This window comes from Megalops cyprinoides, chromosome 18, assembly GCF_013368585.1.
Source record: "Megalops cyprinoides isolate fMegCyp1 chromosome 18, fMegCyp1.pri, whole genome shotgun sequence".
Classification (NCBI taxonomy): Eukaryota; Metazoa; Chordata; class Actinopteri; order Elopiformes; family Megalopidae; genus Megalops; species Megalops cyprinoides.
The window spans coordinates 9,791,460-9,816,843 of NC_050600.1; the positions used below are offsets into that span (position 1 = coordinate 9,791,460).

Consider the following 25,384-nt stretch of genomic DNA (forward strand, 5'->3'; position numbering starts at 1 on the left):
GAGTCATTGATGCCTTGTTATTTTAAGAAATTGTAGTAAGCAGCAGCATTTGAGGCAACCAGATTCTGTCAATATCACGGATATATCAGTCTGCAGAAAGGATCGTGGAAACTCAGCTCACTACGAGGGGTCTTTGAGGAGGAACATCCAAGCCAATGCGTGTGCTCTGGGTATCACTGGAACACCAAATGTACCCCACAATCTGCTGGCTTGCAATTAACTATGCAGCTTTAAAGTGTTAGTTACAATGTGGCGTTTCACCACAAGGCTGGTTTTGACAAATTCTCACTGCAATGGTACTACTGAAACATACCTAACTTTGTTCAAATTTCAGCAAGTATTCCCTCACAACAGCTCTAGCCATGGTTACCATCCTACCACTGAGGGCACAGATCTAGGAGGGCACAGCTACAGTAGGCTACAGGGTGGAGTTGTGGAAGCACTACTTCCCCTCTGAAAAGGAAACAAAAGAGCAAGACCTAGGCTAAAAGCAGAAACAGCTCTGCCCCTGGGGACAAAGCAAGCTCTCGCTATGGCGAGACCAGCGCGCAGTACCAGACACAGCAGGGTGGAAAGCAGAGGTGTTAGTCCTTAATCAACCACAGATGACAGACTCTGATAAGCACGCTATCGTCGCTCTCGCCCTCAGCACTGCTTAAACAATCAGAGAACTCCACTACCAAATGCACAGTGCCCACACAACACTCAGTCCAAGTCTTCATTCACACTGACATGTCTAAATCACCTTGCTCGCTCCTAGCCTATGTTGCAATGCATCATGGGAATTGTTCATTCATCCGAAAGTGGCCTTATTTACAATTGACAATTTCACCACTTCCAACAATAACAATGACCATGACTTCCTTAGAGTCTGTATTTGTTCATTTTTACGTGGGGGGTTAGAAGAGGGGCGGGGTTGTTTATTACCATTATCATTGCTATAGTTCATCAGCATGCCACAAAAGACAGTCAAGAGCTTCCCATTGGCCGGTTCAGTATTTTGGGAGAGTGACTTTAAGTGTTCAGCTACTATCTGTGCTCCGCCCGCCTCGTCAACTGCCCTCCTGCCCTCATCTGCAAAACAAAGAGTTCAAGTCAAAACAAAACACAAGGAACAAACACCAAACACCTGCAAATCAGAACAACGCAAACAAGAACGCTGAACATAAAAATAATGACAAATTAACAACCTGTAGCTGTAACATGCTCAAAGAATAACACTGATAATAACTGTCACAATGATAAAAAGAAGCAGTGATAACACATCAACAGCAACACAATACAAGTTTTTTTTAGGTAGAACCTCAATTATAAGCCAACACAACTAAAAACTGTTAGCGTTGTTTGAATGTTGAATTCCACCTTGTCGTTCATACTGAAATGTGGGTGTATTCCCAACGCAGCATTTACTGGGTAACTGTCGTTTTCAAGACTTTACATGCATACAAATTGATGGGCAAAGCAGAGTCCTGAGGCCAATTATATCTGTGTAAAATGACCAGCGCGTCCCATCTGACATCTCCAAAGCCTGCCTGAGGGGCCTGCTGCTGCTTTGCTGATAAATGCTTGGGCCCAATCAAAATCTCTGCTCCTCTCAGCCAACATTCCATAACCCTGTGTTCTCTCCCAGAGAGCAGGGTTTGATGAAATGGGACCCAAGGAAACCGATTCTGATTGGAGGCCTGATTGACCTGTGCCCCATACGTTTTTCCACATAAGTCTTAATAATCTTTAATTTCCATAATTGAGGTTCTACAGTGAAAATATGAACCAAAAAAAAAATAACACAGACAAATCAAATTCACTGAAGAAAACATGAACATTAATCCGACTGAAACCGTTTCAATGACTCATTCCGAGTCCGAAATTTGTTTTGAAATTTTAAAGAGTCACGTCAGTCACAGAACTTGAGCTGATTTTCAGTTGTAGGTGAGATCAAATATTCATCAGGCCAAAAGCTGAGCGTGGAGGGCAGAGCGAGAGGGCAGTAATGAAAGATAATATAAGAAGTGTTATAGGAACACAGAGCGCACTCGATCACTCCCCCTGACTCCTCCACATTCAGAGCGCTCCTGCCAGTCCAGCTGCTGTAAATTACTTTATCGGAGTATGAACTGTCGCTCCTTCTGCCACTGAATACACAGCGCCAGGGAGCGCCAGGGAGCCATCTGGGGGGTGGGGGAGGGCTCAGAAATGACACTGTCAAAGTCAAAACCCACAATTGGTGCAGTCTGGGTAAACTGAGATGGCAACACACACATAGTTTTTTTTTTTTAACTTCAGTGACTTTCTCATTTGCTCCTACAGCTGTTTTAGGAAATCTCAGTTCATTCTCAGAGAAACAGAGAGGAGAGCACGCTGAGTGGTAACTCTGAGGTACAGGCTTAAGGCAGGGCTATCATGATGTGCCACCAGCACATTCAGAGGAAAACACAGGACAGATGCTGGGATTACACTGGCTGGTACAGACAGTGCTAATAAATGGTGTGCTCTCAGAGGGCTTATGCCTCTGGCCCCTGCCACAGGAGCTATGAAAGTAAGATGAGAGCGGGGACAGAGTCAGGGGGAAGATCCAATAACAGCTGTACTCATCAGTATCAAAGGGCCGATTAGAGCTCCACTTTGTGCCAAGATGCTCTCGTAAGACGACAAAGAACTGTGGGAAATGGAGTTCTTCGGCAGACGATGAATACAAAACAATGTATTGGAATAACAGTCGTTTGACAATAGGAAATATGTATCGTCAATTACAAAAGGCACAACCAAGGTGGTCTGATTGTGATTTTACGCAATGCAGGCCACAGCCTCTTTTTTTTTTTTTTAAGAGCATTCTACAGTCTCACCAGACTGTGAACTTCTCTTGCATGCAGGTATCTTGAGCGGACTCCCATGGGCTCCATCTGTCAGTGGTAGACATCTCCACAATTTCACACTTCAACTCAAGCAGTCAAACTTTATGTTCTGTATTCTGTCATATAAGTTTGGAACTATGCCAGGAACCACTAATCGAAATCTCACATAGCACCCCCCCCATCTCTGGTTTACAGGCTCAGTAGTTTCTATTGTTGCCTTGTTTAGCAGTAAAGTCTTGCTGTGGGTTTTATGGGATATCTGGAAATAATCACGCAGTTTGTACTGCGGATGTAGCCCTTTTTCCACGCCTCGCTGGGTGAATGTGGAGGACCGTGAATGTGTAAACCCCTCTGTATGCTGGTATGAATAAAATGGCCAAGGACAAACATGGAAAGAATGGCACAGACCCTTTCAAAATCCTTGCTGGTGTGCGCCGTGGAGGCGGCGGGGGTTACATGGAGAACACAGAAACATTCTGCCTACTTGCCTGAAACCACCAGCCGGGTAACAGTGCTGGCTTTAGGCTATGAGCAGGGATCGCGCTGGCAGCGATTTGAGACCAGTTATCCATAACGCTACCAGCTAAAAAGGGAGTCCGCATCAGCTCAGAATGCATGAGGGTGAACTGCGACACAGCTGCAGCCAAAGAACAAGTTACTTGTGATTTCCCAGCTAGAATGGAAATGTGAGTGTGTGGGAGCCACAAACCATGCTTTTCTTTCCTTCACCTCTTTGTTCAGAAATTTGCAGTGCAAACACAGCGAATATAGCCTTCACGGCAATATGAAAATTAAACATTTTCTTGCTTCTGTTACATAACTTGAAATAAAAAAAAGACTTGAAATATGTGACCTCTCAGTCAATGACTGGTTTACAATAGAAGCTCTCATTTAATAGAGCTACATGCTCCAAAAGGATCTATGCCAAAGTGTTATTCCTAATGGCTTTTGGCTCTTCACTGTCAGGGCCCAGCTGAGGAGAACTGCCTCCTCTACCACCATATGTGGACTTTAGTTTGAAAGGCTGGTCAGAGGAGTTTGACCACTGAGGAAGATTCCTACCAGAAAACTGGAGAGTGAGACCTCAAATGGGTGAAGTGAACAGCATACAGAAAGCGCCCAATGAGTCATATCAGTCTTGGAGCACTGTAAGCCTCCTTACAACGCCCCCAGAGACACATCAGTCCTGGGAAGTCTGCCCACCTCCTCCACTGAAAGTGCCTAGATGAATCAGTGGGAGAAAACTGCAATACAATCACTACCATCTTCATGGGGGCTCAAGCTCTTGGGTCGGATTCCAAGAAGCAAACACTACCAATTTTGGCATCACTGGTCACCTATTTTATTTTCTATCCAAAAGCTGCTACATCTCAGATACAGAGGTCTATACAGTGTGTAGTTAGACAGTGGCATTCCGATTGTATCTGCTTTTCCAACGGTACAACTTATGCTGGTTTACTGCCCTCAGATTGGGGTATACTGTAAGTAAAATCTGTAACTCCCTGAATCTTTCACCTGTAATTGTCAGTTGACTATATGCTGATATGAGCCTTCCTCATTTGAGGAAGTGACATTATAATGACCTGTATTCAGCACCCTGAACAGCTGCAGGATCTTTCTCAGTTGACCTCTCTCGTCTTTGGACAAGCTTGAGGCCTAACTTCTTAGTAAACTCAAAGGCAGGTTGCTCTCACCGCAAACAGCTGCTTTCGAACACAGACGATCATGTCTGTTATAATCTCTCAGCAGCTGCTGTCTCCAGAATCAAACAATGGGATGCATATTTTTTAGCCCACTACTGACCACTACGTGGTGGAAATCAGCCTTAGTGAAAAAGCACACTCAAACTCTCCCTCTAAATGGCAGTAATTGAGATATTGAGATGAGATGCAAGGACGTCTCAAATGCACTGCTGTCTCATTACGATACTTCAGTTTGGAAGCGTAACAGGGCAGCTGGTGCCGAAGCATAATTATTGATACCATCTTTTTTTCCCCCACTCTCCAATTACTCAAACTCAACTGAAAGTTTTCAGACACAGGCAGGCTAACATAAGCAGGTTTTTTTTCTTAGCTGTGCAATCCCTTTCATCCCTGCCAGGGGATTCTAAACAGCTCTATGCAGCTCCAGCGAACTGTTTCTCCAGCAGTTGTGAGCCAACTGATACTTTACTGCCTCTGATCCATTCCCAAAGTCTCACCAACACCACTTCTTAAATATTCCTTTCCCCTCCACACCACGACTCGTATGAGATGCCAGATCGTGCGCTTATCAGGCACTGCTGCAGCACTGAAATCAAATCAACAGCTTCTGGGCAGCAGATCAATAATAACCCGTTACCTAAGTGGCAAAAGCAACATTTCTAAATGTTCAACATACTAAAGGTAGCTTTGAACAATTATGCATCTGAGGTGTTTCTGTTTTTTACTTTATGTCTAGATCCAGACCTTAAGAAGGCCCTCTGCTGTGTTTTACTTACCTGTGCCAGTAGCCCATTCCTTCTGCTTACAGCTGCACTGGCAGTGCTCAGGTACTCTGAAATGGCAGTGATCCGCTATAAGCAGCACATGTTAATAAGCGCCTCACCCGCGTCCTGGGGGCAGCGCAGCAGTGTGGGGCCTGTGGGGGAGGACAGTGCTGGGCAGAGGAGGCGCTACTTACGGCTGTCGTAGCAAATGTTGCCCAGGGCCCGGCCCGTCTGGAGCAGGACCTCCTGGTCCTTGCAGTTGAGCAGCTGAACCAGGGGTGGGATGAGGCCGGCTTCCACGCACGGGCTCCGCATGAACTCTGTGGAGAGCGCAGACACGCCCCTGTTACATACACGCCCCATTCTTCTCAATCCAGCCCGGCTCCCCCCACCCATCTGGTACCGACCCAACCGTCATGATGAACATGACTGAAGAGGGTCTCCCCATACGTCGGGCTTTCAAAACAAAGGCAGAGGAACTGAAATAAAATATTTCCCACCATAGCAAAGATATCAGGGGCAAATATTCCGATGCTCTCAAACAGTTATTGATTCAACCTCTCAACAGCTCTGGTTGTAATACAGAAAGTAAGTCCAGCATATTCTGCCAAGACTGGCTCAGGTAGGGGCAGCTCCGTGCTATCTTTATTCCCCATACAGTCATATTTAGACACAGAGCAACATTTAGACTTCTTCACTGACACAATGGCCCATCAGCTGTGCAGAGGAAAAGGTTTCAGTGTCAGTGTGTGGACTAAGCCCAGGTGTTCTGGGGAGAAGCGGATTCAGGGCAATAAATGCCAGGGGTTCCTGCCAGGCCAAGCACCTGCGAGCACCCAGCGGCCGCCCTTCCCGAGCAGTTCAAAACATATTCACTACTGTCCTTTTTTACCCCCTGAACTTTCACTTGCTCCCTGCACATAGCCTCCTGACATTTACTTTAAACACATTAATATGATTACCCTGGGTAGCCCTGGCAAAGGCACAGCGCTGACAGTCATTTGACTGAAAATAAAGGGCCCGACGGCCGGCTAACGTTACCGTTTCCCTTTTATCGGGGGGGGCGTGAAAGGCGACTCACTGTGAAGGAAAAAATCTGTACCTGTTTCTTATGCATGGTGAATTTATCTGATAGAATTTATAACCCTCCCCCTGATGGGGTTTTTCAACCCCACACACGTTTCGAGCCCACATCAGCCATTCCATTAACCAGCTGTAAATAATAAAGGGTTATTGAGCCTAGCTGTCTGACATGGCTCCTGGTGCTTAAAGCTGCTGTTGGCTTAGCTCTGGCCCGCTGTACATTATACACCTGCTGTGTGCTTAATGCCCTTTCTACTCAGTGTTTTCCACTGTCTGGGCATTGTTGAACAGCCCAATCAATACTGCCTTCTGCACAGCAACAGGTCACCTGGATACACTCAGAGACTCCAAGCACAGCGCAGTCCGCTGCCCTTTCTGGCCTCTCCACTGTAGATTCTCCTCGCTAACTTTAACATACATGTAATATTAGGGCCCTCTCCCATAAATTAAAATGCCTAATAATTCAGATCATTTTGACACTCTTAGAGTAATTATTTTACTGAATGATTTTACTGAAACATTAAAGGGAAAAGTAAAAAAGATGGGAAATTTCAGTCATGGACCAGTTGTGGTGTTGGTCTGATTCATATACCGATTTAAACAGCATATACAGAGATTCAACAATGTCTCCACTCGATCAAATCTCATGGTCAAAAATCAAATTACAAGCTAATTATTAAAATAAATTACAGCCTCACTTGCTATAAATATCAACTGGTGAAGCTGTTGATAATTATTCATGGAGAAACTTTCCCCAAAAAGTGTTTCCAAAACTTTCACAAAACCTCTGCACAACTCTGTAAGACCCTAACTAGGCACATTCAAACATATAAAAACTGTAATGATGCATACCATGTCATTATTAAATCAAAGAGGACCGAAAGTCTTTCAAACTTAAATTGCCTGAGATGTTATATTTAGTTATAAAGTTAGAAAATACTGGACCTCTTTGACGTCAGAATTAAACTGCCAAGCTTTTTTATATTCACAGACAAACAAAAACATCTGTGCCTCTAGCCTCTAACACTGGCAAGTTGTTCGACCTGCTGTCATTTTGATATGATTTTCAGTGGTACTGCATATATAAGCCAGTGCGTACGCTTCTTTACAACGGCAGCTGAGCAACTACGCAAAAGCCATTCAGTAGCTGAACTTCATCTCAGCTACATCCTCTTTGATCTGCTTGACTTTACACATCTCACACAGTTCACACACAGCTACCCTCCTACAAGGGCCTATCTTCTCTACTTCTCAAAACATATACGACATTGTTCCCAGACTTCTTCACATTACCAATGCACTCAGGTGTATCTGTTCTGCAATGGTGAAGGCCAGGGATGCGCTCAGGTCAAACTGAAGCCGGTCTCTGAAACGGGACTGGCGGGCGGGCGGGCGGGCGGGCTGGATGGCGCTCAGTGTGCCTTCTGTCAGCGAGCTGCACGCCATCTGGTGCCAGGCGAACTGGGAGAGCCGTCATTGTCATTTCGTCCCCAATTAAGAAACACAACCAGAGGGGGAAGGAACGACGCACACGCAGAGAGGAGTGCCCTCACTTCAGTGCCCTGAAGTACAACAGCCTTGTTTCCCTACGGTTTCCTTTTCGTTTCTAAAGCAAGGAGAAACTTACGGCGGGGAGGCAGGCTTCCTGCCATTAATGATTAGATGGAAAAAGGTTATCACTCAAAAAATATTACCTGTCCACTGGCCTAAATCATTAAAATGGTTTTTGCTTTATGAATTCAAATAACAGATTTCCATTTCTTTCAGAGCAGATTCCATAATGCATGTTAGTGTCCTGCATATTCAGGGCCCCTTTACAACACAAACTGGTAACATGAAGGACAAAATGCATGACTACAAAAAAATAATCAAAGAACAAAAACATATGAAAAAAATCAAAGCAATAATTAAAAACACTAAGTGCACAATAAGTGGAATAAAAAAATGATACTGACAAGTGGCAGGAGCAAAACTGAAGACGTTCCAGCAGAGAAAGTCGTGGTGGAAAACCTCACCATTTTTGGCAACCTCAGCTATGACGTTGGCTACTTTGGGTGTGCAGGAAGACTGTGGGGCCAACAGATTGGGGAGCAACGGAAGCACTCCCATTTCCTGGATCTTTTCACTGGCCGCTGCATCTGGAGGGAAAACAGAGACACATCCCTCAGGGTCAGTGCAAAACACACACACGCACACACAACATGTTATAACATGACTTTATATTATTGTCATTTAGCAGACACTCTTATCCAGAGCGACTTACATAGGCACATAGGTTACAAATTTATCCATTTATACAGCTGGATATTTATTGAGGCAATTTTGGGTTAAGTACCTTGCCCAAGGGTACAGCAGCAGTGCCCCATAGAGAAATTGAACCAGCAACCTTTTGGTTACAAGCCCTGCTCCTTACCACTATGCTACACTGTCACCATATAAACCCACGCAAGCTTCTTAAAATGTTCATTATCCACACGGCCACTGTTCATAAACAAATGATGTAAGGGGGATGTGGTAGCAAGATGGCATCTCAGTGGCATCCTGTAGCAAAAAAGTGAAGGGCCTCACCTTGTGAATTTATCCTACAAATTTTAGCCGAAAACATCTCAATGCTGATCAGAGGACGCATCTTTAGAAAGCTGATACGACGGCATAACTGAAGGAGTGTTATGGCACAGTGCCAGTGTACCAATGTTTGGGGAGACCCCTGACATTACTGACATCATATTTAACAGCAACACCTTATTCAGGTTCCCGTTTGTATGCACTGTCAAAAATTCAATGTCAGTTTATAGTAAGCAGCTTAGCTTCAAAGCGCGTCTCATCCCCATACATGTGAAACACCATTGAGACAGAAATACGCCTGGAATCTCTATGTGGCCCGTGGTTTACATGGCTTCACACACAGCCCTTCCTGCCTGGACTCTCGTCCTGCTGCCCGCCAGGGCCCGGCTCCACCGTCTGCTAGCGCCGCCGCAGCGGGAGAGCGGGAGCAGAACACACCCCTCGGCAGAGAGCGGCGTCCTCCTCGCAGTGCGCGCCGCACTGGAGCAGCTGTTGTTTGTGTCTTGTTTCCCCTGACCGCGGCCACTCCCGAGCAGGACAGAGTCCCCGGCAGACAGCGAGCGGCTGGTCTTCACGGGGACCCGCAGCCTTCTGCTGTGACGGGGACGCTTGCTGAGACGGCGGTGGCAAAGAGAGGGCAGAGAGCCTGCCAGCTTCAGCTCTGTGCCATGTCTCTAGGCAAGGTGTGGACTGTGACAGTTACACCAGGATGCCGATGAATCACGGTCCTTTCCCCTGCTGAGGTTTTTTTTTCCCCCCTACAAAATCACACTGTTATAAAAAACACTTGTGTGGCTTAAATTATTCTCAGAAAAGACCACACATATAATGATTCTGTTCAATTCTTCAATTCTATTCAATTCAATTATTTCTAAAAATTACTCAGTGGATGCCTTTTGATGCTAGAGTTGTGGAATGGCTTACCGTGTTGTTTAGTTTCTTTATATTCAGTGTGAAAGAGATGCAGATTAGATCCAGACATGTTGGTGAATGATCAAGATTAACTACATCCCATATTAAACATAAAGGTCTGAATTTGGCGGTGGATCTGGCTGTTGATTCTACATTTTGAGCGCCATTCCTTCTTCTCTGTCTGCAGTTCTCTACGTAATGTATGTATACGTAATGCATAATAATAATTTATATCATTGATATTATCATTTAAAAACAATATTTTCAATAATTTTGTGTAGGGTGCTAGTGCAAACAAGGGCATATAAAATTCAGCCCGGGTGCCTAGTCCTGGGTTAATTTATTTTAGAAATAAACAAAAAAGAAAGTAGGACAACATTTCCCATATGAACCAAACATAGTCAAAATATATAGCTTTTTTATATCAGCGAAATTTATGTTTTTGTTCCCCTTACATTTTCACTGGTAAAACAGCACACGAGTCCAGCCACTTTTTTTTCCTTCGAGTGCTGTTGAATATCAAACAATCCTGGATATCAGATGTTGATAAAATGGGAACATAATGGGTAGAACAGACTGATATACAGCCCTTCAGCTTTCATGTTCATCAGCAGCAGGCTACAGACATCCATGGCCTTGCATATTTCAATTAATAGTATTTTGTTGGCTGTGACCTTTTCATCTCTCCAATGCTGTGAATATTCTTCCTTTCAGTCAACACATCTCTGGAGTGCTTTTGTGAATTTTGGCAATTTCATGTGCAATTCCACTGCAGCTAGATTTAAAAAAATGGATCATCAGAAGCATATAATGGTTTCAAATGCACTGATTTAGTGAAGCAAAACATCTGACACAATAAAATAGTGTCAAATACCATGGCTGTTGGCAGTTCAAATGAAGGAAATACTGGGTTCGCCTTCTGAGGCTGGTACGACAGTCCCGCGTGCAGAGTGACTTGTTTGTCTGCCGTGTCTCTGAACACCATCTTCGTCTTGTCTTAAGGAGGTAATTAAAGACTCTCAGAGGGCCTACGCTTTGGCCTAGCGTACAGCCTCCTCATTAGGACCCCGAGTGTGTCGCACAGCTGCCTCTCACTGGTGAATTATCAAGGTGGATGGGGAGGGTGGACGGGGAGCGGTGGACGGGGTGGGTCGCCCCTCTTGCGCTCGGCACCATGCTCATCGCTCCGTTTCGGGTTATTTATGACAGTCCTCGTATCACCCACACCGCACGCAGCACCCCCCCCTAGAGCATAAACCACATAAATTAAATAACGGGGGGAGACATGCGCCATAAATCAAGGGACCGCCACACAGCATCTAGTGGGTCAATGCAAGGTGAAATTAACTGGATTATTGGATCTACAGCAAGAGGACAGGAGGGGTGGGAAGCGAGAACCCAGATGGCACCTAATGCACTCCTTCTGCGGCTGGCTGTGACGCATTCGGATATGCTAACACTGTGGCAACCCTTATGAAAAGATTACCAGTCATTACAGAAGACACTGCCTTCTCATTCTAAAATGTACATCAAACTGGACTGAGAGGAGCTGTCATTTCTTCTTCTGAAAGTCATGTTAATTGGAGAATCCAGTTTACCATAGCGTGTGAGCGACACTCGCAAGAAAAAATATGACAGTAACAGCTTACTTCAGCGGTGCAGCTCCATAGTATTATGGTGTCTAAGCACTATTAAGCGGAGCCTTTGGTTAAAGAATAACACTTCAAATTTAGTAGAGGCTAATTATCCCAGATGGTTCTAAAAGATTCACTTGACACTGAGCTGTGGACAGCGAACCTGAGCTCTAGTCTTGGTTCTGGATCTCATGTGGGACATTATTTTGTCCGTTTGGGTACTCGGCCCACAATTACTCCAAAGAACACCTTGTGCAGATGATGGTCATGTAATATATTAAAATGTGAATAAAATAAGGTGACCTGGAAATGGACCTGCAGAGAGAACACTAAATAATGCAGATGAAATGTAAACATTCTTCCTGGGAAAAAAAGGGGCCTTCCCTAGAGTCCGACATGGGAACCAAGCAACAATCAGCACTGGCACACAGCCAAGGCATAGCACCGTGTGTGCTGCAATCTAATTCTCAATAAATTTCCCCTCTGTTCACAGCCACAGTGGAGAAGAGTCAGGGGTATTTCATTAGAGAAAAATCACCATGTGTCCCCAACTCTGAGGCATGGCAGTGCTTTACTGCTAATGAATTCGTAAAATATTAAAGCAATGCAGGCAATTAAAATAACTATGGGGAGCGCCAGCGTGGGTATGGCTAAGGAGGGCGTTCCACTTCCCTTTCAGTGCAGACGTGGGTATTTCTCTTACATGAAATTCAGTAATGGGAACACAGTGCTCCTGAACCTCGTGCGAGCTGAGGCAGAGACCTCACTGCCAAAGCCTCTGAACAGCAGTCACAAATGAAGAATGTGGAATGCACGAAGAAGCTATGCAAAATGTAGATAATGTAGAGAAAGGAATGTGGAGCTATGTGCAAATTAAACGGCTACTACGGACTAATAGACAAAGACACAAATGAATAAGATACTCACTGTTGTGGGCCAGGGCTTTGAGCAGGCAGTCCAGGCAGCCCTCTACGCTGTCCGTGGTGCTGTCAGCTGATGCCAGCTTCAGCTTCTTCAGAGCTTCGCACAGGTTATCTTCTGGGGAAACACAGGGTGAAGTGTGAGCAGCCATCGGTTCTGTGACCCCGTCAATGGACAAACAAGCACACGCATCCCTATGACAACCAAGAGGCCAGAGGTGCTCTGTACAGGCCTGCGGAAGGCAGCTGAAGCATAACAAGCCACGAGTGTGGAGACTCACAGGCCCAGCAGCTAGACAGAAAGGTTGGAGAAAGGACCGACAGGATGAGGGCACCACATATGCAAGTGTACAGCTTGGCTCTGACCATTACTATCAGCATAATGAAAATGTTCCCAGTCACATTCACAGAATCAGTATATGCTTTCCCATCACAGAAAGAATATGAATGAATATGCATCAATTTATTTTTCGAATTGGAATGAATATTTTGGCCAATTTTTTATGTCAAAATACTTCTAACCCCTTTATACGATTTGGATGAGACAGACAGTGAGAGCAAGACAATCAGAGTAGTGTGATTAAGTTCAGTTAAGTTGCCAAGTTATGTCAAATTTAGAAGGGGGTTTTGCCAGTGTTACATTTATCCCAGCATTTCCAGACGCTTTAGATGAAACTAATACACACAAAACCAACCATACCACCTGCCACCCCCCCACCCCCAAAAAAAGGAATAAAAGTAGCCCAATTAAAACCCAGTATCACTCCAGAGAAAAATGTTAAAACAATGCAACTAACAAGATATGACAAAGTTACTCACACACTCATTAGGCCCAACTTCCCTTTTTAGAGTGTGATCCTCTGTGGCTCCAGCAGAATCATCATATCCTAGATCCATCTTATCAAAGAAACCTGCCTTAGGCAAGTCCTAACCTTAAATATCACTGAAGGAGAAAATACGGAGACTATAAAAATATATAGCATGTGTATGGGCAACAGAGCCAACGCTTATGTGCACCAACAGGCCCAGATAACATTACTCAGGGAATGTACTTTAATTTCCTAGTATTTCAGTCACGGCAATATTCTAAGTGTAATCCAATCATAATTACGATCAATATTAAAGCTCCTCAGCATCCACTGTTCCCAGGAAAACGCTAGTGCTGCAAGGACAATAGAGAAGCCAACCGTAATAATGCTGAGAGTCAGTACAGAGTATATTTCATAACCGTGCAAGTAGCAACATTAAGTGGAGATGCCAGACAAACAATGGCTGATGGCCAACCAGTGTTCTTAGTTCTTAGATCCGGGTTTAGGTTTTCATGGTTTTACCATTTAATTATTACAGAGTTCAGGTCCACTCCCTGTGTCCACTGAACACCGAAACAGGACAGTATACATGTTTCTGTAGTCATGCACCTCTGCAGTTTTGATTGAAGTGAAGAAAGAACATTTTAAGAGCTCAAATGCAGCAGTATGTCTAAGGTTTTAAAAAGGCCGGGGAGTGTCACTGTATGGGCTTCATGTAGTAAACTGACTCAGTAGGCAAGTATGCAGGTTCTCAATACAGTGCCTGTAAAAAAAAAAAAAAATACAACACAAAGCAGGGGTCTAGGTAGCTCAGAACCAAGGCTAGTGATTAGTTATACTTCTTCAAATGTTAGCCTATATCTGTTTTTAATGAAATATAATAAGGTAATTAATTTAGCTAACTGACCTAACATTCGATTAAGACTTATTTTAACAGTATAGAAGCCCTATCCATACTGTCAGGGTGCTCGGTTTTAGATCTGTTTAATTTTGTAGTGGGGGTTATCAGGGATGCAGCAAGCTTCTGTGGGCGATAGGAGCTGAGAACGCCAGAACTTGCTAGCTAAGCTACATTTTGCGTGTGCTTCTAAGGGCAAATTTGTTTGAGGAACCCCACCACATTTTATTCAGTAAATCTTTTTTACTTCTTAATTACCCCCTGCCTGCTATTACCAGGACATATTATGCTACCACTTAAACCTGTTTTCCCCAGCGGATTTGGATGAATATTGCACTGAGACGAGAAACTCCACTGTACTGCATTTCAGATCAAACAACAACAACAAAAAAATGACCCAACCTTAGACACTCCTACTCAGACAAGTGCTGGATAAAATGGAGTATAGAAAGCGCTGAGCTTAGAAAAGGAATATAGCTACCAGGACACCACTTGCATTTTTTCTCTGAGCCACTTCCTTAAGTTTCTAAACACAGATTTTGCATTAATCAGCAGGGATAGAAAGCAGCAACAACTGTTAAAATATCAAAACCTGGCCCTCAGTTTGTTTAACTAATACTGTTAGGTCACGATAGGAATAAATAAATGAAAGAAATGAGGGGAAAAAAATCTGTAAATACTGCTTTAGGCAAACATATCATCCCAAGAGGGGATGAAATTGATACTACTTGGATTTCAGACAGCAACACCTCCAGGCACTTCAAAGAATAAATTGCTCACAGATCATCCATATCGCGTCCGCCTACCTTATTTTCTCTTTCAAATACCGGTCCCTGTAAAGACCCACGGCTCTCAAGTCACACTGATATCTTGTTTATTCAGATTCTGAGGCTTAAGACCTCATCCATGAAGATTTCCACAATTACATAACTGCAACCTTTCTTCCTGCAAGATGAAGGAATCACAGCAACTGCCCTTCCTCCATTTTAAGAGGCATTTGGTAATGATGCAACCTGACAATAATTTTGACAGCTACATTCAACACTGCAAAAATACAAACAAAATATCAATCACCAAAATTTTAAAACCATACGCTTTCCTGTAATCATACCACTATGCCTTACCTTAAAATCATTGCAAAATTTTCATCACCCACACGGATTTTGTTACATAAAGGATGTTCAAGTTCTGTGCTAAATGTGAAGTATTGTAATGCATTTTCTTCACATACAAAGAACATGAGTTTAGAGCAGATGTATTTGTACCAATGGGGAAAAAAATCATTTTGAATGGTTTGAGTGAAAGCCCTACCATATGCATATCATTTCATTTTAACACAATCATGCCATCCACTATAAAATTCTGTCCCATAAATGTCATTTGCAGCAAGTCTGGAAGCTGACCACAGCCAAAATAATCCTGTGGCTAAGTTTTCACATACACATTTGTCAAAAGGAAGAAAGCAAACCTATAATATCCATGACAGTATGCATTTAACTGATATGAAAATATGGATAAGTATGACACAAACATCCCTGAACATTTGTGCTGTAAAGTTGAGGTTTCCATGCATACACAGGACGACTGCAGAGCGCATTCTTGGATATCAGGCTGCCCCAAGATCTCTGATTCAGGCACAACATCCATTGAAAAAAGCCATGTATGTCTAAAACACTCAATACTGCATTTCCTCTCTGTTGATTTCCTTTAAAAGCGAAGACAACAGCGAAACGGTCTATGCCTGCTGTAGACACCTTCTCGCGAAGGCAGGTAGCGTTAACAAACACAGGTACACTGAATACGTGGTATTAATAGGTAGTGGGAGTGTGCTGATGACTTCTTTTGCAGTGATTCACTTATTTCACAGGCTGTCTTTCATACATGTGCCGCTGTTCTTTTCCCAGGACGGCAGTGTGCGGTGGCGGCTAACAAACCAGGCTTGTGGCAACCAGAAGGTCGCATAAGTACCTTTGATCAGCCTAAGTAGCATCGGCAGCACCAGTTTATCCGTGGTCAAATGACTATCCTTACACAGTGGACTCCTGGACTGGCCCTGGTCCTCCAAATCTCCTGCCCACTGAGGTTCCCTCTGATCCACGGGCGAAGCTCAAGCCCACAGGTGGAGGCAGCCCCTGTGATTAAAGAGGACACGAGCTCCCTGAGCCCCCTTCGGCCTGGTTAAATAAGCACCCGCAGTCGCGAGTCAGCACTCAGAGTGCTAGGCATCAGTACTGTAAATTATTGAAGAGACGAATTACCTCACTCAGAGCCCCTTTCAGACAGGCGCAGCACTGTGCGCATTTTAAGAGCAAAGCAAACCACGCTGCCCGACTTCATGTCGGTCTCCCGCCGCAACCCCTGCTCCATACACAATAAAACAATGAGTACAAACACACTATGTGCCCGGAATACAGAGCTGTTAATTCAACACTTGTCTCCATTCGGGCCAGCTGATCTAATTATCAGCTCTATTAAAGTCATTCAAATCTTTATTAATAACCTTCAGGTGATCTGCGGACTGTGCCGCTCAAGATTCTCTGGCTTTTGTAAGATCAGATCCAAATGAACGGGCATAGGTGGGCTCCTCCACCTATCTGCAGGACACCTAAAGCAAAGATCAATGGTGTCCCATGGTTAGCTGCTGGATAAGTAAAAGGAGTGGCTTCATGCAGCAGTGCTCTGCCCCAAATGAGCGCACGACTTCTGATGTTCCTGATAATGAACCGCCTCTTTAAACAGCATGTGCATCGCTTGTGGAGATCTGGCCTTGCAAGCGTTCGCCAAGATGAAAGAGGAAGACTACAAGCCAGGATTTTCATTTCCACGATGGCTGCGACAGCGTAAGGTCAGCGCTCGCCACTTAAACGCGTCCTCCAAATCCCTGTTCTTCAGGCACATTTAACTGGCTGATCCACTGCCAGGGAACATTATCGATTCAGGAGAATGCAGTAAGTGCAATCACCTTAATGAATTAATACTGCACGTAAGCACCCTGCGTTATTTGTTACACAGCATTTAGCTATAGGACGCAGGGAGGGTGCACTTTCCCTCTTTCGACCTGAGAATCGGGTGGGGAAGAGAATCATCCATCTGTTTGCTTTATTCCACCTTCTGAAGGCAGACATCTTTTCTTCAAATAAAGGAACAACAGTTGCTGTAGGCAAAGAACCATCCAATACCCCTAACCGCTCAATAATCCGAAGGGAAAATCTGAGAGACGGGCTTCTGGGATATCATAACATTTGCCACTGTGGGGATTTAGCTCTCGATAGACGCAAGGCAATCAAATGCTGGAGAGCTCAGCATGGGTCAGATCAAACAATCTACAGTGGCGACAGCACAGATAATCAAGGGGAGACAGGGCTGCTCAAACACCACGGCGCAAGGCGAGGCGAGGCCTGCAGAGCCGAAAATCACCCATTAAAATGATACCGAGTCTCAGAGGGACACTGATAACTTCTCATTTTGTTCCGTTTAATCTTAGGATTGCATTCGAGCGCAGCACCTTGCATCAGGACGGTGTTCTGTGCCAGCGATCATGTAGCCTAAGCACATAACTTCAAACTCATATTTAGAGCGTGAGCTTTTCATTTGACCTACAGTCTCCTGTGTATACATCTAAGGTTCAGCTGCGCTAAAAAGTGTACCTGCTACGCACTTCAGTATCAGTTCACAACAAACAGAGGAGAGAAAGTCACGGGAAGTTGTCAGCTTTTGCCTGCATTTGAATGAAGCTATTTGAATGTATTTATCTACATTTATCTATTCTATTTTCACTGACTACCCTGGGAATCAAGAGAGTGGGCACTGGGTAGCCAAACAACTGTAGTGGGGATGATCAGATGGCCGTACACAGACAGTTTGGGAAATTAACCAGGGCATAGCTGGTCAACCGGCAATCATGACCATGGTTTATGACTCAACAGAAAGTCAGCATCTTCTACAGCCCAGTGCCCAAATAACTGCCACTTCCAACATAAATCTGGTTTTCCTACAAGGTCTCCCAAGTACAAGCCAAGCACAGCCCCACTCAGCTTTAACTGTTTGACAGAAAGGCTACTGGACAGTGCAGATGCCAGCTCTATCCAGCTGTCTGCTGTGTCAATCATCATCCTCCAAACTGCACTCTGAGAGGTATAATCCCCCTATGTTTGATCATGGTGAATTTTAAATACACATTGTAAGTGTTTTTAAGTGACACTGTAACTAAAAAAATCCAACTCAAAATAATGAAACACAATTTGTTACAAAAACGGGTACAAGAGCTAGGTTTGACTCCAGAGATTAAATTTAATTTGATCCATATTAACTATAAATAATGCTAAAGAGCTGCCAATTTTGAAAAGTGCTTTAGTTTAACCACATGCAGCACAGTGGGTATAGTGTATCCACCTGACACACTGTTTTTCAGCACTCACATGGTCACCAGACTGTGACTAGACTGGGTGTGTTTGAGGGGAGCTCTCTCGGTCTCCTCAGCCTATGGGGAACATGGCACAGTGCCACTCCTTTTTCCCTTAGGGGACACAACGTGTTGCTGACAATTTTTGGTTGAAATCTAATTAACTTTGTTGTGATACAACAGGAAGTCCAACACCGCGTGGCAGGTTAGTTTTCTTAATTCTATACATGTTGTCACTTTATTTAATCGTCATTCTGTACCATGCCCCACATGATTGTGCCTCTATTCTTGAGTTTGTTTTTCTTAGCTTCACGTATGCTCTTTCGTTTCTTTTATCCTCCGTTTTGCAATTTGTTGCCGTCCATTTCCCTGTGTAAACTTCACAGACCTTGTGAAGACCGACCACCTCGCCCTCTGACAGCTGTGCTTCATTGAGTAAACTGTCTGGTACAGCTGTGACGAGCTTTGTGAATCAGAGGAGGGAAGTTCCCAACCGCTCCGGAAAGTCATTATGCATGCTTTGAAATGAGTCCTGAATATTCATTATCTTCCTAATACACCCAGCAGTGGGGTTGGAACATACCTGCTGAAATGTTCCATCGAAAAATTCTCTCATTTTCCACTAGGTAGGTAAGATGACATCACTGAATACAGTGGCACAGCAGTTAAATTAATCAAATCAGAAGAACAGATAAGAGATTTGATTTGATCAATAAATATGAGGCAGTTGACCATGTAGTTAACAACATCTTTATGCTACCCCTGATCTTCCTTTTTTATCAGTACACATGTGATACAAAAACCATGGATTAAATGGGCATCACTGGTTCTCCACTTAAGGTGGTGGATAGAGTAACCCTATGCTACATCAACCATCCATCAACAGAGCAAGGGCCTTCCCTCATTTCCAATAATAAAAAGTAAACTTGAAAATATGGCCTACGTGTACCTGGAAAATCTCTACTGGGAAGCTAAAGTACCATACATATCCACTTGTTATCCAGTGCTACTCCAGCATAACTGAGTCACTCACCACCCCATTTTACACACTCGTTGCTGTCAAACCATGGCTGCCACATTTTACTATTTGGTTAGCTTATGATTCACTGGAGGATCATTAATGAATGACGAAGACACACACATTCTGTTTCACTGGACCACCGCGTCTGAGAAAAAAATATCTTCCTCTTACTGCAACTTCATCACAGACTGAAAATGCCGCAGTAAGTGCATTTTCTCCAAATGCTACAGCTGAATTACATTTTAAATTGCCATTCTGTTTTAGCTCAGTCTGCAGTGAAGGCCAGGCCTGTGGTTCAGACGCACGATCAGTGGGACCGCTGTGACACGGGTTGAAATCAGGGCAGCAGTGATGTGACCTCCGGCAGAGCTGACCACTGTCGTCCTCTCCCATCTGCAGCTACTTACGAAGGCAGACAGAGCCCTCGAAAATACACCCTTCCCCCCCCCCCGGTCAGCTGACCTCAAGAGCGGTCATGGTCGAGGTCTGCTGCCTGCATATACTCCGCTGTCATCTCCTCCTGAGGGAACAGCTCTCACTCACTGTCACTTTCTGTCCCTCACACCTGGGCTCTGCAGTTCCAGCACATGCCATGCACACACACACACACACATACACATGCGCACACACATGTATGCACACAGACACACACACACACACACACACACACGCTCACACATGTGCACACACATGCACATATACACACATACACACCCATACACACACACACACATATACAGCCTCTCATATCAGCTATCGGATACTTCCTACTAACACAAACATACTGATTTGAGTGGACTCCCTAGCATATATTAAAACGATGAAAGCAGTTATATCAGACTTCTCTGAGCCAACCCAGTGCTTTGCCTGCAATGTAATCCTAAAAGAGCAGCTCTCATGGAGATCTATTAGGAGTTCAGTTCCAGGTCCTTCCTCTCTATATCTGTACCTTTTTTGCTTGAGCAGACAAGACACATCACCTGGATATTAAAAGGCTTACAGTCACTCTCAGGCAGCCTGCATCAGCATTAGGCCTGAGAGTCCAGCTGATTTCAGGACAGCAGTCCTACAGTTAAAACAGGCCAAACAACAGACAATTTAGACACATCCTTCCCGGCTGCAGAGAGCAAAAAAGACCTCCTCAAGAGAGACAATGTGCTCATCTGCTACCAGAGAGAGGACGTGCAGCGAGCGAGAGGAAAAACCGAACTGGTTTTAGCGAAGCGAACCAAATCCACAGGAATCCTTGGGCTTTACAGCAATCAGAGAGCAGCTACAGTGGAGCTCAGCCAGAGCTGTAAATAAGAGGCATTGAAATATTCATCGTTATCAGAGCACAAATCCCACGGATCTCACGGAAAATAAGAAAGGGCCTGGGTGTTCCACTGCTAACGGGGGCTGCCTGTCGGAGCTATTGCTGCTAGGCTAGCTGGCCACTACTGCTCACCAGGCAGGCCTAGAGCAGACCTGCACTCAACATTACACTGCTCCGATCAGCCTGGATGAAACACAGCAAGGAAGGGCTAAGTGCCAGGGTGCAACGCATGAGAGGAGACAGTATTATTGCTTTGCCGGACGCTATTGGTAGAAAGAATCTCATTCTATGGGGTCTCAGAGCATCTTTCTTTGGCACCATTTCATCACACTACACAACATGAGAAAACCCATAGACGTGTCTAATTCCATACAGAACACCTGTACACCTGCACTGAAACACCACAGACACGTCGGCCGTCAACGTGTCAAATGCTAGCTGGTGCAAAAAGAATCCCTTTAGATCGGAATCATGATCAATCTAACATTATGTCCCGCAGTACATCGGTACTCTTTCCCTCTCATCAGACAGAAATCAGAGGACTGTGAAAGGAAGAGCCGAGACAGCATGACCATGCTGGTCTCTGGACGTGACACACAGAAGTTGGACTGCAGCCCCTCCCCCGACATGATCAGTGTCCACCACTCCACTACAGCCAGGCCAACAGCTGCTCTGATAGGCCAGTCACACACCCCGGACCATACCCTGACAAGCCTACTGCCACGCCTAGTCGGGGGCCTAGTAAAGTAGAATTTTAAGAAAAATTAAGAAGATGATGACAAAGCATTAACAGGAAAGCCATTCCAACCCAACTGCTATTATACTACTCTAATAACACTAACAGCTATCTAGGGTACTGGTAATGACTGCAGAAACAGCAACCGCAAACACTCTGTGGCGTAACAGGCCTCCCAGAAAAACACAATTCTAATTTAGCTTCTTGTTCACATCCTGTGCCCCTCTTGCCGGTAAACAGCATTAAACAGCAGGCTTTCTCCCGCTGCGGCTTCCTGCTACCTGTCCCTTCTCCAGCCCATTTCGTCTGCAACTCACTCAGGACTCATTGTGCTTCTGTGCACAGGTCCGCAAGTAGGCCAGAGTCAAAACTGGGTTCTGTGCTTACACAACAGAATCAAAGCTACTGTGTGGCCTTCAGAGACAGCAAGGTATTAACCTACAGCTACGCTGCGTGAAAGTATAGCCCCTAACCACATAAAAAAGTCAGTCAGGTAAATGTATCGGAACTGTGTTCGGATTGTAGAGTACAAAGATAAAACCTCATATTTGGAAAAAAAAGGTTATTTAATAAAAATGAGCAAAAACAGTTGGAAAACAGATTTTTTTTTTATTTCCAAAAAAAGTGAATCTACTACAAACACGAGCAGCTCCACACATTTGTCTAATTAATGACATGAGAGAAAGGAAATGGCTCTCAGCCACTTTGAATCATTATTATCGCTAACAGGGATCTCTGCAACAGCCGCTCTGCCCAGAAACCTGTGAGCACGGCACTTCATTCCAACGTCCAATCAGCCAAGGGGATCGGCACTGAGGTCTGCTCCAGAGAGCCATCCAATTCCCACAGGGGCTCTGATCACATCACCCGCCTGTCCCACGCTCAACAGCGTTGTTCATCCCAAATTACAAACCAAACCTACTGTAAGATCAGCACCTGCATAGAATCAGCAGGCTGCATAAAGCGAGTGAATCTGTGTGACAAAGCACATTTTTCAATTTTGACAGAGGGCTGATCTATGTTGTTTTTTCTGTTTGAGGCACATTATTGTACACACTGTTGGCACATTGCTGTATCATTAACTGTGCCTCTGCAGTCATGTATATTATGGCTTCCTTCCATCAGGGTGAAGTAGCTGACAAATTAGGATTCACCCATTCACTAGTTCATTATCACCTAATAAAAAACCTCAATAACCCAGTCAGTGGAGATGCTTCCATCACATTTCTCCATAAAAAATCAATGTAACATAGAGCTATGCATGTACTCTTAGCATAGAAAAAACATGGTTCCATAGGCAGAACACCATCACAAGCACGTTGCTTAGGGAACTTAGCTAAGTGAAGTTAATCGTGGCTGAAGTTAAACGTACCGTGTTAAGGCTGATAATGTCCCTCCTGGAACCAAGTTCCAATCTTCACTCATTCTTTAAGCCCCATTATGTGCAGCCATTTTATTTTTCTTAACGATGGCACTGTGATTCAGTGGAGCAGATTTACACGTGTGTAAGGGGGGTGGTTTCTGTCTCTCGCCTCCTTTATGCAGGACTGCAGCATCAAGTCCACACCCCTCTAACTCCCTTTCAGTGTTCATCCAGTTCTATCTAGGGTCTATCTAGGCGGTATATAAAGTCATATAAACACTTTTAAACAATAAAAAGAGCGGATGTCTTAATTGTCACCACTTGCAGGGTTAAATTTTAAAAGTACAAAGGCTGTTGGGTGCTGCGATGGCTTTGTACTTAGGCTGAGGTGACCCCGTTGTGATCCATATGCAGCGCCTGTCAAATTCTGCAAGCATTGTAAACGCTTAGAAATATTATGTAATTAATTCACTTGTTTTAACAATAACGAATATCCGTCTGCTTCACAATCATTAATAACAAGGCCACAAACGTGTCTCGAAACAACTAAGAATGATACATTGATGATTAATTTATCAGTAAATGAACCACATTTGATCGTTCCTGATTGCTGAAAGCCTTTTAACGCCTTTTAACAACGTTGATGTCGCAGCTTGTCTCTTCGCTATAGATGCATGTGAAGTGAAATGTTGTAATAAAATTGGGGATTGTGTAAAGAAATGTCATCAATCACAGGCACGCGCCATTGATTGCAGAGGAGTGTGCATAAAAGAATAAACTGACGTACACGTGGATTGCATAACAGCAGTTATTAAGCATTAGCTGACAGTAATGCTGTTGGTCCACTGAAGAAGATTATGCTGCTACTAAAGAATTATCTCGTCCTCCAGCCGCCTAACTAGTTTCGTAAAGTCCAAACGGACAGTTAGACACTAAAACACAGTTAGTTAGTTAGGCTGCTACAAAATACCGAGATCTCAATGAGAAACGTGAGATTGGAAATGTAGCAAGCTAGCTTGTTAGCTACATTCCAAAGCATGATAGCGGACTAACCAGCAAACTAGCAAATGCGAAAGCTACATAGTAACATCAGCTAGTAGGCTGCAAACTAGTTACCTATGATCTCAAAGCCAAACGACCATAATGACTACCTTGCAAAGCACTGATTTGAGCAACAGCTAGCTAGTTGCTTTGATACCTAGATAGCAGCAATGATGCTCTGAACAGGAAAACATGCAAAGCCACCCCACCTAGCTAGCTCGTGGTAGTTAGCTCGGCAACGAGCTAGCTGTTACCTCCCATTCATCAACAGGCAAAACTCATCAGATACCGGTTCTCAGTAAGACAGCTAATTCACGATAGTGAAGTAGTGACCAATACTACCAATACTGTGTTTACCGCTAATGTCTAGCAAGCCAATTACTCAATAAACGTAGGTACCTAGACTAGCCATTTAATTGCAGCAAATTAGCTTCACACTTACCCATTTAGGCTCACGAAATGCACGTCCAATCCTTTGATAAAGTCTCGTTTGAAGATGCTCCCGAAGACTGACAGACACAGTGAAAGCACACGATTCGTTATTTCTGCGCTCCCCCTTTCCTGATACGGCTGTAATGGGGGGTTTTAGCTAGTCAAACAGAGATCCGGGCGAGGCCCACCTTAACCCGCACCACTCCGTCCCCGGAGCAGCAGCACAAGACAGCGCAATTCACAACCTCTTGCCACCGGTGCCACAGTGATGCACACAGACCAGAGGCCCAAAAATGTGAATGTGTGGAGTTACGCTGCTAGCTAGCTAATATATTACTACAGATAGATCTTCATGGACACAGTTACGACACCGGTCCGATCAGCAATTTCACTAGCCACTTCCTTCTACTCTATCCAGGTTGCAACACAGACTCCATGCGAAACGAAACCCCACCCCTCCCTGGTTGCCGATTGGCGCATAGCGTGAACATAGCGGCTTATTTTCGCCTCCGATTGGTAAAATGTGATGTCGTCGGCTTGCACCACGCCCTGTTGTGAGCTCTGATTCTCGGCTTTTGGTGGACGAGCGCCTCAGGGATTTCACTAGTTGGTTTCATTCATCAAGAAGTCGTGTCTCCTCTGCGCGTCTGCCCGCCTTAACTGTTCGTTTGATGCCATTTAACACTGGACACTGGTCGAACAATATGTAGACATACGCCGATGCTCCTTGCAACGGGAAAAGAATACTGTTTAAAAGACTGTGAATATACCGCGTTTGCTGCGTTTGCCATTTCATGAAGTGCAGCGGATGACATCATGCTGGGAGTGCCATGCCAGGGGTTTGGAGACTGTAAGCGGAATTATAAACCATATGGGACACAGCCAGCAGAAGAATAAATTGCTATCACTTCTCACTGTCTTTCTGTATGTATGT

At 44.4% G+C, this 25,384-nt stretch overlaps 1 protein-coding gene across 3 annotated transcripts in view; it reads right to left on the reverse strand.

Moving 5' to 3' along the window:
- The window catches only part of rap1gds1 (RAP1, GTP-GDP dissociation stimulator 1), a 45,220-nt gene extending 20,357 nt beyond the window's left edge, over positions 1–24,863 (reverse strand). The window contains exons 1-5 of one of the 3 annotated variants that reach the window (XM_036550944.1): positions 24,461–24,863; positions 12,441–12,548; positions 8,418–8,540; positions 5,514–5,639; positions 928–1,074 (exon numbers count right to left, since the gene is read on the reverse strand). In XM_036550944.1, coding sequence (XP_036406837.1) covers positions 928–1,074; positions 5,514–5,639; positions 8,418–8,540; positions 12,441–12,548; positions 24,461–24,464 — 508 coding nt within the window. In that variant the 5' untranslated portion in view covers positions 24,465–24,863. Of the gene's footprint in view, positions 1–927; positions 1,075–5,513; positions 5,640–8,417; positions 8,541–12,440; positions 12,552–24,460 lie in introns of all 3 variants that reach the window. The other 2 variants (XM_036550943.1, XM_036550946.1) reach the window with 2 other exon arrangements.
- Between the last annotated feature and the right edge of the window lie 521 nt (positions 24,864–25,384).